This window comes from Podarcis vaucheri (assembly GCF_965113315.1).
Source record: "Podarcis vaucheri genome assembly, chromosome: 13".
Taxonomy (NCBI): domain Eukaryota; kingdom Metazoa; phylum Chordata; class Lepidosauria; order Squamata; family Lacertidae; genus Podarcis; species Podarcis vaucheri.
The window spans coordinates 43,978,743-43,992,387 of record NC_138751.1 but is presented as its reverse complement, the minus strand read 5'-3'; the positions used below and the strand labels follow the sequence as shown (position 1 = coordinate 43,992,387).

Below are 13,645 nucleotides of genomic sequence, written 5' to 3'. Positions count from 1 at the left end.
CATAAAACTTCTCTCAAAACCACACTCCTTCCTAGCTTGGGCCGTGCAAATGTTTTCATCTGTTGACTTGACACTCCTATTTTTTCTCTTCATTCAAACTGTACTCTTGAAATAAAATATGGGAGTTCCCATCACCTAAACTTAAGAGTGCTTCCAGACATGGGAGTCCTATTTCAAATAGGTGTTTGACATCCTTTTCTTTTTCTTTTGAAATGACAGGGTATTTTGTGGAAAGTATAAACCTGGATTAAAGGTGGGAGATACAGGCTGGTGTTTAGGTGCTTACGATGGGGGGCGGAGATGCTGTGAAAAGCTTGCATGCAAGAATGACACCAACAATAAATACCTATCTGGAACTATTGCTTAGTCAGGAAAATGGTTATCCAAAGGTGTGTCAGCACCATTTATAGACGTTGACAATGCTATGTAATTTGTTAAGACCTACTTTATTACAATGGGGCACAGGTGGTGCTGTGGGTTAAACCACAGAGCCTAGGACTTGCCGATCAGAAGTCTGCGGTTCGAATCCCTGCGACGGGGTGAGCGCCCGTTGCTCGGTCCCTGCTCCTGCCAACCTAGCAGTTCAAAAGCACGTCAAAGTGCAAGTAGATAAATAGGTACCGCTCCGGTGGGAAGGTAAACGGCATTTCCATGTGGTGCTCTGGTTCGCCAGAAGCGGCTTAGTCATGCTGGCCACATGACCTGGAAGCTGTACGCCGGCTCCCTCGGCCAATAAAGCAAGATGAGCGCCGCAACCCCAGAGTCGTCCGCGACTGGACCTAACGGTCAGGGGTCCCTTTACCTTTTTACTTTATTACGATAAAATTTGCAACAGTTCTCTACAGAACATTGCTGTTGTCCCAAACTGTTCTTAGCTGTGTCTGAAAGAAAATAATATATTGTACTGGATGGGACACCTGGATGTAACAACATAGTGTGATTTACTTGGAAACTTGTGTTGAATTAATACATTTAAAGCAGTATTGTGCCACTTTAAAGAGTCACAGCTTCTCCCAAAGAATCCTGGGGAACGTAGTCTCTTAAGGGCGCTGAAAGTTGTTAGGTGACACCTGTTCCGTTTACAGAGCTAGAATTCCCAGAACGGTTTTAGCAAGCAATTCCTCTTCTCTGGAAACTGAAGCTGTGAAAGGGGAAGATCTTAACAAATCTCAGCGCCCTTAAAGAAACTACAGTTCACAAGATTTTTATTTTTTTTTAATTTTCCAAAATTTTAAACTAACAAACAAACCTACATCATAACTGTACTTAATCCAATCTTAATAACATTGTTAAGTGACTTCCTCAAATTCCCTTGACTGTATTTTAATATATATCATTGTAACGGTTTTCCAAAACAAAATCTCATAAAATTTACTTAGTCCTCTTAACATCTTTGTTTATTTTCATCTTTGCTTTAAACATAATATTCTATAACTTAACATATTTAAATACTTAGCCTATTTTTTTTGCAAGTATTTCTAATTAATTTCTAATTAATTTATCTTAGCATATTTAAGTAAATAATCTTTGAAGTTCTTCCATTCTTCCTGGTGCTCCTCCTCCTTCTGGTCACGGACTCTTCCAGTCAGGTCGGCTAGCTCCAAATAGTCCATCCTCTTCATAGTTCTCAGGATTTTATGGGGAAAGCCATGATGGTTTAAAGTGGTGTGATACTTCAAACATCCCATGCATTTTTGTAAACCACTTTGGGGTGTTTTTTATATAAAATTTTATTGGTTTTTCACAGTTTTTCTAAACACAAACAGTACACAAAACAAACAAACAAACACACAAACAAACATGTATAATTTCAAAGCCTTTTTTTCTTAAACTTACTTGGCCGACTTCCCCATACCTCCCCTTTCTACATCCCAATTTCCGAACCTATTTCAGCAAATCCTACCCCTTGGTTTTATCAGATTTTCCCTTATTCTTTTATTTTACTTAATCTTTTACAGCTGTAATCCCTCTTTTTCTAAAACCTCAACATTTTAACATTCATTAATTTTATAATATTTCTTAAGATAAATTTTGAATTTCTTCCAATCTTCATCCGCCGTCTCCATTTTTGTAAACCACTTTGAGGGTTTGTTTTTTTGCAATCAAGTGGTGTATAATTTTTATGAAATAAATATAAATAAATAAGATGGGGTCCTAAGCTGCATCTGTTTTCAAGCAGTGGCAACAACCACGGTTCTGTTATCATCACTGCCATCGTGCCTCTTTTTTATTATTCTTACATTATCCACGCCTATAGTAGCTGAAGCTGAAGCCCAGCAAAAATCATCATATATCAGGCCTTAGCGAGGCTGCACATGTTGCCTGTACATGTTAAATTCCCAAAATTATGGTGGGGGGTGATGACAATTCTATAACTGTCACACAACTCATAGTTCTGCGGTTAAATAACATCTGTTGATGAAATTTTATTGTAAACACATTTGCTGTACTGTATTTCCCCCTCTGAACTTCCTCGCTAAAAAAACCCCCCAAAACCCCTTACAGTTGCATGCAAATTAAATGCATTTCATTCTGTTTCTTCCAAGCACACTGCTGGAAGCTGCGGTGAAAATTTGAAGGCGACGGTGAGTTTGGGTTTGTTGTTGTTGTTTAGTTGTATCCGACTCTTTGTGATCTCATGGACCAGAGCACGCCAGGCACTCCTGTCTTCCACTGCCCTTCGGCAAGTGCTTTTCTCAGCCTTGCACACACAACCCGTAACGCAGGGGTCAGCAAACTTACCGCGCCTTGGGCTGATGTCTCCAGCGCCGATTGTGTGGTGGGCGAGGGAGCGTGTGCCCTTATGCGTGCGCACACACTATTTCCGGCGCACTTCCGGGTCGGAGGAGCACCAGAAATAGCTTGTGTGCATGTGCGTGGGCCTCCTCCGACCCAGATGTGCACCAGAAATAACGTATGCGCATGCGCAAGTAACGCATGCACAAATAACGCTTGCGCATGTGCACAAGCTATTTCCAGTGCTCTTCTGACCCGGAGGTGGGCAGCCGTGCAGTGCAGCGCAGCACCGGTAAGAGCGGGCGGCGGCGCCCAAGAAAGATGTTAAATTATTTTTGTATGTCACAACGGCCACCTGAATATTACTTGCTAAAAATTGGAAAACGCAAGAACTACCAACAGTGGAAGATTGGCAGATGAAGATGATGGACTTTATGGAGCTGGCTGACCTGACTGGAAGAATCCGCAACCAGAAAGAAGAGGAGTTGCAAGAGGACTGGAGGAAATTTAAGGACTATTTGAATAAATATTGTAATATAAAAAATTAGAAATTACTTGAAAGAAACAAATAGGCCTAGGATTAAACTAAGTTATAATTAAATAAATGGGATTTAGAATGTTAAGAAAAGTAAATAAGATGGACTGTAATTGGAAATTGTTTTAGTTTAATAATGGCATTGGAAAGCTGTTACTTTTGATTACAAAGAAACTCAGAAGGGAGAGATTTGAGGAAGTTAACCAAGACGTTTAAAAAGTTGGATTTGTGAAGAATTAAGTTTTTTGGTGTGTTTTTTTCTGTTTTCATGTATCATTTTGCTTTGTGGTTTGTGTTATCACGGTGGAAAATCTAATAAAAAATCTATTTTTTTAAAAAAAGAGCGGGCAGCGGCGGTCGCCGCGGGCCGGATAAACGAGTCCCTCAGGCCTTATCCAGCACTCAGGCCTTAGTTTGGGGACCCTTCCATAATGCATTGATTTATTTATTTTTAATCCAAAGCATTTCTGCACTCCCATATCATAAAATATCAGGGCAATGTACAGCTAAAAATAAAACACCCTTTAAAAAGAATCCAAATAATCATTAAAGTGGCTGGTTACCGTATTTTTCGCCCTATAGGACGCACTTTTTCCCCTCCAAAAATGAAGTTGAAATCTGGGTGCATCCTATGGGGCGAATGCAGGCTTTTGCTGAAGCTTGGAGAGCGAGAGGCGTCAGTGCGCACTGACCCCTCTCGCTCTCCAGGCTTCAGGAACACATCCGCAGCCCAGGCAGCCCTACATCCGGCAGGGATGTCTAGGCTGCAGATAGCAGCCTGCTGCCTAGCGCGAGGGGCACCCTGAAGCAGAGCGCCCCCCGCGCCAGGCAGACACCCGCAGCGTGGGGAGCCTTGCAGGAGTTCCCGGCAAGGCTCCCCACGCTGCGGATAGCAGCCTGCCGCCCCGCAGGGGAGGGCGCCCTGATGCAGAGCGCCCCTTGCGCAGGGCAGACATCAGCCAGCCCCACAAGCTCGGGGGACAGCAGGGAGGCGCAGTGCCGCCATCCCGCTGTTCCTCGACCTGGTTCGGTTTCCCCGACCTGCTTTTGGGGGGGAAATAAAGGGAATTTTTTTCCCCTTTATTTCCCCCCAAAGAAACTAGGTGCGTCCTATGGGACGGAGAGTCCTATGGGGCGAAAAATACGGTAATCGCTTTAAACAGCTGCAAAGACCTGCTGGTGTAAAAAGATTCTCAAAAGCTGTCCTAAGGTCCCAGTCTGTGGAATGCTCTCCCCAGGGAAGCTGGCCTGATGCCTTCATTATACACCTTCAGGCACCAGGCAAAAATGTTCCTTTTTAACCAGGCCTTTGCTTGATCTGATTCACATCCTATGCCCTTTTTAAAATATGTCTCTTTTTTCTTTGGAGGGGGATGTTATTTTGATTCTGATTATATATTTTGTGGTTTTTATGTTGATCTTTTCTGTGAACTGCCTTGAGACCTCCTGGTATAGGATGGGATATAAATTCAGTAAAAAAAATATACATACCGGTAAATACATACATAAAAGCAATATGAATACTCTGCTCCCATCCAAAGGCCAAGGATATGGTATTTTTTAGTGACTGCAGGACAGGCAGGTGTGATAAAGCATCACCTGTTGGATTTCTTTCCACCACGCAGCTTAAAAACAAAACGAGCCTTGCATGGAAACAAAGGGAGCAAGGATTAATTAGTCGATCGACGAGGCCAGAATTTTTATTTATGACTGTGGCTGCTGAACCTGAGTGTAATTCCAGGTAAATTCAGGCAAGAATACAAAATTTGAGAATATGGCACAGTAGTGCATTGCGATCCTGTAAGCTTCCTCCTGCTCAAATGGACATGTTGCTTTTCTAAGCTTTTTGCATGGCTTTTGAGTCGATTCCTAAACGTTACGCTTGCAAATTCTTAAATTGGCAATCGAAAGAACAAAAAATCCGTCCAGGGGGCACCCGGATTTGAACCAGGGACCTCTTGATCTGCAGTCAAATGCTCTACCACTGAGCTATACCCCCTCTTCCGGAAACATGCTGGACTTCAACATAAGGAAACCAAACTCGAAAATCGCGTCTTTCTTTCCAAAAGGGATTAGCGGAGATTTAGCTGAGAAACGCCCTCTAATGCCAAAGCGTGCAAAGCACCGGTGCACCAAACGTCAAAGAATTGTTGCTAAACGTTAATTCGGTTACAACAAAAGCCGGTTACGGTCCCCAAATTTAGACAATTAGTGACTCATTGGGGAGCAACTGATTTCCGATTTAAGATACTTTTTTTTTTAAAAAAAAGGGTAAAAGCTTTATTTATGTTTAACAATTGCTGGGTTGTTAGCTGCGCTTTATATATGCTGTTTAGGGAAGCTTTTCATGTTTAACAGGTTATATTTTAGTGTTTTGTTGGAAGCCGCCCAGAGTGGCTGGGGAAACCCAGCCAGATGGGCGGGGTATAAATAAATTATTATTATTAGTATTATTATTAATATTATTATTATTTCAGTGGTGATTTGCTGGTTATATTTTATGATCAATGTACTTGCGATGCACTATTATAGTGTTGTTTGTTTCTAGCCGCCTTGGGATGCGTTGGAATGAAAACGGCATAGAAATGATTTATATATTTAAAAAATCAATTTATATAAAATATAAATTAAAGGTTTTAAGGCGGGCTCCTCCTGAGAAGTCTTTAGTCCCCAGTCCCAGATATAAGTAAGCTGCTTTCAAGTTGCGATCAGTACAGGGTAGAGCGTGAGAGTCTTAACCTCTGGGTCCTGGGTTCGAATCTCGACTCGGGCAAAATAGTCTTGCATTGCAGGGGGTTGGACTAGATGACCCCTGCGCCGGGTCACTTCCCACTTTATGATCCAGATGCTCAGAGAGACGATCAGCTGCTTTCATTCATTCATATGTTGTCCCAAAGTCTCGGGACAGCGTGGAATTAGGCAGCTTCAGAATATTTGGGGGTGAACCGCAGTTCCTCGGCGATGATGGGAAGTCACTCTGCACATGCTCGCTGGTGGCGGCGGCTTGCAAAACGACTAACGTCACTTATTATAATTTATGAAACCGCAAGAGTAGTCGATTTGTAGGGTCGATCATCTAGTCCGACAACCGCCCTGGGTCTACAATCCATCCATCCATCCATCCATCCATCCATCCATCCATCCATCAATCAATCCATCCATCAGTCCATCCATCCATCCACCCACCCACCCACCCATCAATCAATCAATCCATCAATCTATCAATCAGTCAATCCATCCATCCATCCATCCATCCATCCATCCATCCATCCATCCATCAAAACATCATTCCATTTCAGTTCAAGCCCTTTTTTTAAAGGCTGCACGGTTCTGTTCGGTTACCCGGGAGCAGCGCCCACTGAAGTCTGCGGTGCGTCCGCTTGCTTCCAAGTAAACCACGCGGAGAAACAGGATAGGGTTTTGCAGGGGAAGAGCGGCTGCAGTTAAAGGCGCGGGTCCCTAGGTGGCGCTGCGGCCGGCGCTTTTGGATTTCCGCCTCCGCCGTCACGTGAGAGGGGCGCCGCCTCACGTGACGCGGGCGCCTCCCGAGGAAAAACTACTAACTCTCCCGGCAGGCCTTGCGCTTCCTTTTCATTTTTTTCCGCCGGCCGCGCAAGATGTCCAAGCGAGGTGAGGCCTAGCTTGCTGAGCCGGGGCTGCGGGTGGCGCGGAATCCGTCTCCATCCCGGCGCTTCGGCGGGGATAAGGAGACGTCTGGTGGCGGGTTGCGCGCGTGGGGACCTTGGCTGCCACGGGGGCTGGGTATTTCCGCGTGGAATACCGTGGGGTGCGGGAAAGGGGACCCTGGAAATCCAGAGGAAGCGTTGGGTCGGGTGGGAGAGAGGTGTTGCTTAAGGGCCCCGCTGGCACCCTCGGCGAACACGCGTTCAGGGCCTGGCCTTGAGCCGCATTCTGACGTGCTGTTAAGGAGAGGGTGCCGAGACGTGTCCGCGCCCGTGAAGCTGTACAGAGTTAGCGAGCAAATATACACGTCCCTGCTGGAGGAGAGTTAAGAAAAACGGGTTGTGGGTTAGCAGAGAAAAGACATGCACTCAAAATACGTGCACTTGGTCTTAGGCCTAAGAGGAAGACTTGGGCAGGATTTGCAGCTTCTAGAGCGCTTTTAGGATGTGGGGTGCTATATCCTCTTCCCAGAATAAGGTCGCCTGGTCTTCTGCCCTGCTCTGGATTTTACTGTAATGATGATGATGATAATACAGTAATAATAAGAATAATAATTTAATATTTGTACCCTGCCCATCTGGCTGGGTTTCCCCAGCCACTCTGGGCTGCTTCCACAAAGACCAAAAATACACTAAGATGTCACACATTAAAAACTTCCCTGATCTCAAGCATGTATAGTTGTTGCGTTTTAAAGCCTAAGTTTAAAAATCCAGCTTCTATTGTGCTAGCCATCCAAAACATCTGCAGACGCTTAATATAGAATAAAACCACATCCAAATCTAACAGAAATGTTCGGTATAAGGACAGATAAAATAGAGGAGAGTCTCGTGTGAACTGTGTAAATCAGACCTACAATTAATGGCTATTTTATCAAAATTCTTTGCCCTGGTCTTCCTAGCTGCAAGAGCAACTTTATAAGTTGTAAAGTTGACAGCATCACTCAGCAGCCATTTCGCCCTCTCTATCGTAGTTAAAACGATAGTTTTTCATTAAAAAATAATCCCCCCCCCCTGTTTACTGCTACCTCCAGTCCCTTACCTTTATTTTCCCTCCTGTGGGATTTCAGATTGTAAGCTCCCAAAGGCCTATATCCTGTAAGGAACCAGGCAGTTGTGGGTTCAAACCGCTCATTGGGCGGAAGATTCCTGCAATGGCGGACTTTATAATCCTCAGGATCCTTTCCAGCGCTACAATTCTGTGTCAATTGTTGGTGCTGTTAATATATATAATATATATATAATTAAAGAAAGAAAGAAGAGGCATACAGTACCGTCATGTTTATCACCCAGGAGCTGTAAGCCTTAATCTTGCTTATTTCATGTTAAAATACATAGTACAGTGGTGCCTCGCAAGACGAAATTAATTTGTTTTGCGAGTTTTTTCGTCTAGTGAATTTTTCGTCTTGCGAAGCACGAGTTGCTCCTCGAAGTCAAGTCGCAACTGTTTTAAGAAAAAGGAAACAAACTTGCAAGATGTTTTCGTCTTGCGAAGCAAGACCATTGGGAAATTTGTCTTGCGACGCAACTCAAAAAACCAAAACCTCTTTCGTCTTGCGAGTTTTTCATCTTGTGAGGCACCACTGTAGTTGGGCCTCCCCAGTGTTTCTGGATCAAGTATGGAAACTTGTGGCCCTCAGAACATTATTGGACTCCGGTGATCATCTTCAGCCCGTGTGGCAAATTGCCAGGAGTGACAGAGATTGTATTCTACAAAATCTGGAGGAGCACATTGCTTCCCCATACCTGGTGAACAGGGTGGGTTTCCCTGGGCAGTGTGACGTATGTAGTAGGTTTTCTTTTATTTCTTTCGTTTTGAAGAGCTGAAAGTTTTCATCTATCAAAATTGAATATCAAGTTTTAAGTAGCCATGCATGCAACTGCTTAGGTTTCGCGCATCACTCTTTAAAACTCGTCGTTTATTTTATCTTAATGGACCGGTACAGCTTATTGGAACTGAACAAGACAGCAGTTGGTCATGGCAGCAGTGATGAAAGAGTGGTTTTGCATATAAAAGGGGCTTGTGGGTGGAGAAAACCATTCACTGTTTTGGGAGAAGCGAAACAGACCTTAAAAAGTGGTAGATGTTGCGTGGGTCTTGGGCTAACTGTATGTCTTTCATCCCTGTCTCCATAACAGGACGTGGTGGTTCGTCTGGTGCGAAATTTCGCATCTCCCTTGGTCTCCCTGTGGGAGCTGTTATAAACTGCGCAGACAACACTGGTATGTAGTAGTTGAAAAAAATAATATAGTACACCCCACTTGTTATTCTTTAAGCTTTATTACAAGAAAAGCTGAGGTGCTGAAATTTTTTTGCTTGTTATAGAATTTTGCTGTGCAACTGTGGAAAGGTACAAGTGTTCTTCTATGATTTGCCTGTAAAAGGTTCTATGTTCAATCTGCGCCATCTCCAGCTGGGATGAGAAAGCCAGCAGTCTTTTAATAGAGTATTAAAGGGAAAAATAAGGTTAGAATGTGTTAAGATAATTATAGGATAGAAAACACAGGAAGATGGAAAGGAATTGCTGAAACAATTAACAGAAGTGGAATACAAAAAGGGAGGTGTGAGGAGGTCGTGGAAACAAGTGAACAAAAGATAAGATAGTGAAATGTTTTTGTTTTTGTTTTATTAGTTTTATGTGATAGTGTTTTGTGTTGTTTTTTGTACTGTATTGCATTTTTTTAATATTTATGTTTTTTCTTTTGTAGTGTTGTGTTTAAATTGTTGGAAAATTAATAAATATTATATATAAAAAAAGAGAGAGAAAGCCAGCAGTCTTGAGATTCTTGGGAGTTGCTGCCAGCCAACCTAAGCTCTAGCTTACCTTCGAATTTTGGGTTGCAAGCATCAGGGCAGAAGGGGGTGGAGGCAGTTGGAAGAAGCTTCCCTAAGGTGCATTGATCAGCATGCAACTTAATATTCCTCTTATCTGAAGTGTGCATGCACACGAACGCTTATACAGTGGTACCTCGGGTTAAGTATTTAATTTGTTCCGGAAGTCCGTTCTTAACCTGAAACTGTTATTAACCTGAAGCACCACTTTAGCTGATGGGGCCTCCTGCTGCCACCGCGCTGCCAGAGCATGATTTTTGTTCTCATCCTGAAGCAAAGTTCTTAACCCGAGGTACTATTTCTGGGTTAGCGGAGTTTGTAACCTGAAGCGTATGTAACCCAAGGTACCACTGTACCAAGAACAAACTTAATTGGTCTCTAAGGTGCTACTGGACAATTTTTTATATACATTTCGACTGCGTCAGACCAACAGACCTACCTGAATCTATTCTTCTTAGGTTGGTGTAGATGTTTGCTGGCTTTTTGTTCAATCAGAATGGTGGCATATCGTGGTGTGGCTTCTACGAAGGGCGATGTATGGGTTCTTGATCCTAGCTGGGGAGAGAGGGGTAAAAGTGAATTCCATTGCCTTGATCTCTTTCCATTCTGAATTTGTGAGAAGGAGCGGCCCTTATTCAGTTCTGACTCTAAACAGCAATGCTCATCGAAAACGTAACTGGGCAGAAGCAGCAGGTTTCCCCTTCTGAAAAGCACTTGTTGGGTCTGCTTTCCCGTGGCCCAGGGAGTTGTCGTAGAAGGGTACAGCAATAGCACAACTTTTGGGTGAGGTGACAGCTTGTGCTGCTTTGCTTCAATCAGTTGTGTCACATATACTTGAAGAGGAAGTCTCTTTGACCTTTCCTCCTGGGTGAATAGAAAGATGATGATTCTGTTTCCTTTGCAGGGGCCAAAAATCTATACATCATCTCTGTGAAAGGGATTAAGGGGCGCCTGAATAGGCTGCCAGCTGCTGGCGTGGGAGACATGGTAATGGCTACTGTCAAGAAAGGCAAACCAGAGCTCAGGAAGAAAGGTGAGTGGTGGAGGAAGCTGGATTCGTGGATTTGAAGCCCCCTTACTGTGTTAATTGCATAGGGGCTACAGGTAGTGGGAAAATAGCTGATCATAAGGGAGAACAGTGTTGTGACCTTGATTGTGTTGATGAGAGATAGAATGCAGTCATTTTAAAATGATGGAAAATATTTGACCTAAATTATGTTCTAATTCATATGTCTCCAGGATGCGCATAAATTGGCTGTTATTCACAATTAAGCAGATTTTTTACCAGCTAAGTAGGTCCTTCAGTACTATCTAGGAGCATAATGTGCGGTCATGCAATGTACAGTGGTGCCCCGCAAGACGAATGCCTCGCAAGACGGAAAACTCGCTAGATGAAAGAGTTTTCCGTTTTGGAGGTGCTTCGCAAAACGAATTTCCTATGGGCTTGCTTCGCAAGACGACAATTGTCTTGCGAGTTCCTGCTGGGTTTTTTTCCTCCCCCCCCCTTTTTCTAAGCCGCTAAGCTGCTTATCAGCTGATCCGATCAGCAGATAAGCCGCTAAAAGCGCTAATCCGTCAATGGGCTTGCTTTGCAAGACGAAAAAAACCGCTAGACGAAGAGAATCACAGAACGGATTCTTTTCGTCTTGCGAGGCACCACTGTACAATTATTTGCATATAGAGAGAGAGAGAGTGTGTGTGTGTGTGTGTGTGTGTGTGGTGTTAGCGTTAGTCTCCCAGAGGGCAGGTGGATCCTCATGTTAGTGTTGGATGCTATACCCAGAGCCAAATGTATGCTGCACTCAAAAAAAACATTTTGCTCCAAGAAAAGGTGTATTGCGTCCTGTAGTTTAAATAATATGCTGGCCATTGATGTCCTGTCCATTAGAAATCGTGCTTCAGAGCCAAGGCTAGGTCCACCGAAACCTATGTACTGTACATCTTGTTTTCATTGAATTAAATAGTAGGCTTAAGCCTATATAATCCATACACATACACTATCAACTATAGAACCCTAAGGAAATTGATGTTTAGGAGGGTGCATATTACCTTTGAGTTTAAGCCCAAGGGTTGTGGTGTACCTGTGCTGGCTGCATATTATTTATTCGGCAGCTCGTACTGAATTTCTCTTCCTTTCTGCAGTGCATCCGGCAGTTGTGATTCGTCAACGGAAATCGTATAGGAGAAAAGACGGGGTGTTTTTGTACTTTGAAGACAATGCGGGGGTCATAGTAAACAACAAAGGGGAAATGAAAGGTATGGTTGCTGACTTGGGGTAGGAAGCCCTCCCCCCAAAAGCCACAGTAGGCTTGCAACTTGCGTGGGCAGGGGTTGCGTTCTGGGGGTTGCACATGAAGCTGAAATTGCATATACAGTCATACCTCGGGTTGAAGTAGCTTTGGGATAAGTATTTTCGGGTTACGCAGAAGCGGCGACGCACAGACACTGGTTGCATTCGCTTCTGGATGCGAACGGGGCTCCGGAACGGATCCTGTTCACGTCCAGAGGTACCACTGTAATCAGAATAAGCCCAGAACTGCCCCCATGTGACCATCCCTACCTTTCTGAAGCCAGTGGGCCTCCCCCACAAGACTTGCTTAGCTGTCTCTGGAAGGCCCAGAGCCTGGGCAAAACCAAAATCCCAGGGCGTAGTAAGCAAGGCGAAGGAAGTGTTTGAAAGCTCTTTCTGCACTGAGAAAACCCAGCATGGAAAGAGCTTTTAAGCTCTCCCCCTTGCGTGCGTTTAGTTTGTGCAATTGTAGCTGGCTGGCCGTAAAGCTGCAATCGTGCAAGTAAAAATGAGTGCAAATTGCGAGTCGACTATATTGTGAATTGATTGCTTCAGGTTTGGCTTTGCAGCTGAAGCTGCCATGCCAGTGTGTTAATGACTATTTCCCCAGACCCATTTATTAAATACAAATTCAGCAAATACGTTTCATAGGAATTCCTTTGCCAGTGCTTAATGGTGGTTTTTACAATTTTTGCCCCCTCCAGGCTCTGCTATCACAGGCCCCGTAGCCAAGGAATGTGCAGATCTGTGGCCCAGGATCGCCTCCAACGCTGGCAGCATTGCATAAACCTGTCTTGTAAAAGTCCAATAAAAAAAGTGGTTGTACCAAACTCCTTGACTTGTAGCAACTTCACAATTTGTGTAAGGTGTTTGAGTGAGTGTCCTGAAGACAGCAGAAAAGCTTGGGTCAATCACTCTCCCAGCCCAATCTTATCTCATAGGGTTGGTGGGATAAAATGGGGTGCCCCTATCTGTGCCTTGTGTCCCCTGGTGTAAATGCAATAAATAGTCTGAAAGCTTCACAAGGACAGCCTTTCAACTGTTGGCCTTTCACTTGTCCAGTAACGGGGTAATCCCTCTTGTTTAAACTTTCCTCCTATGTGTTCCCAGTTCAGTGAAATTATGCTTTCATGCAACTTTCCTGCAATTCATCTGTCTGCAGAAAACACTAGGATTTGGGTTTGTATCCTAGACCTTAGGGCCTTAATATCAGTCTTCTGAGACTCGGGAACTGCTTTCAGCAACAAGTGTGCAGGAAGGTTAGCTGATCTGTAAGTCATCCTGTGATCCAGTTACGGGTATGTGGAACCAGTTGAATAAGCATACTCTACGGTGATTTCCCAGCTTTTGCAAGTGTCAGTTCTGGTTGGCCTTTGGCATTACACTAGTCTGTATCGTGCCCAGTGTTCTTCTGCATCTTGTCTGTGATCTTTTGGAACATCTTTCTGTACTATTTATTACTGTTTTTAAAAAGTTGAGAACCTAACCATTTGTGTTAATTATGCAGTTATACCTGTATCAGTTCCTGAGCAAGGATAGTAAAATTAAAATATTTTGAACTTTGAAGTTCC

The 13,645-nt window shown here is 43.8% G+C and overlaps 1 protein-coding gene across 1 annotated transcript; it reads left to right on the top strand.

Annotated features, from left to right (window-relative positions):
- The first annotated feature begins 6,775 nt into the window (after positions 1–6,775).
- RPL23 (ribosomal protein L23) lies at positions 6,776–12,904 on the top strand. The gene is made up of 5 exons (XM_082195183.1): positions 6,776–6,901; positions 9,091–9,174; positions 10,689–10,817; positions 11,927–12,040; positions 12,779–12,904. The coding sequence occupies exons 1-5, from the start codon at positions 6,889–6,891 to the stop codon at positions 12,859–12,861; spliced, it is 423 nt and encodes a 140-aa protein (XP_082051309.1). The 5' UTR covers positions 6,776–6,888; the 3' UTR covers positions 12,862–12,904.
- The last annotated feature ends 741 nt before the right edge of the window (positions 12,905–13,645 follow it).

Bases quoted from the DNA above. Each gene is read 5' to 3' on its own strand.
- RPL23 (XM_082195183.1), top strand. The intron at 9,175-10,688 runs GTATGTAGTAGT...TTTCCTTTGCAG, and splicing joins AAACTGCGCAGACAACACTG to GGGCCAAAAATCTATACATC. The intron at 10,818-11,926 runs GTGAGTGGTGGA...TCCTTTCTGCAG, and splicing joins ACCAGAGCTCAGGAAGAAAG to TGCATCCGGCAGTTGTGATT.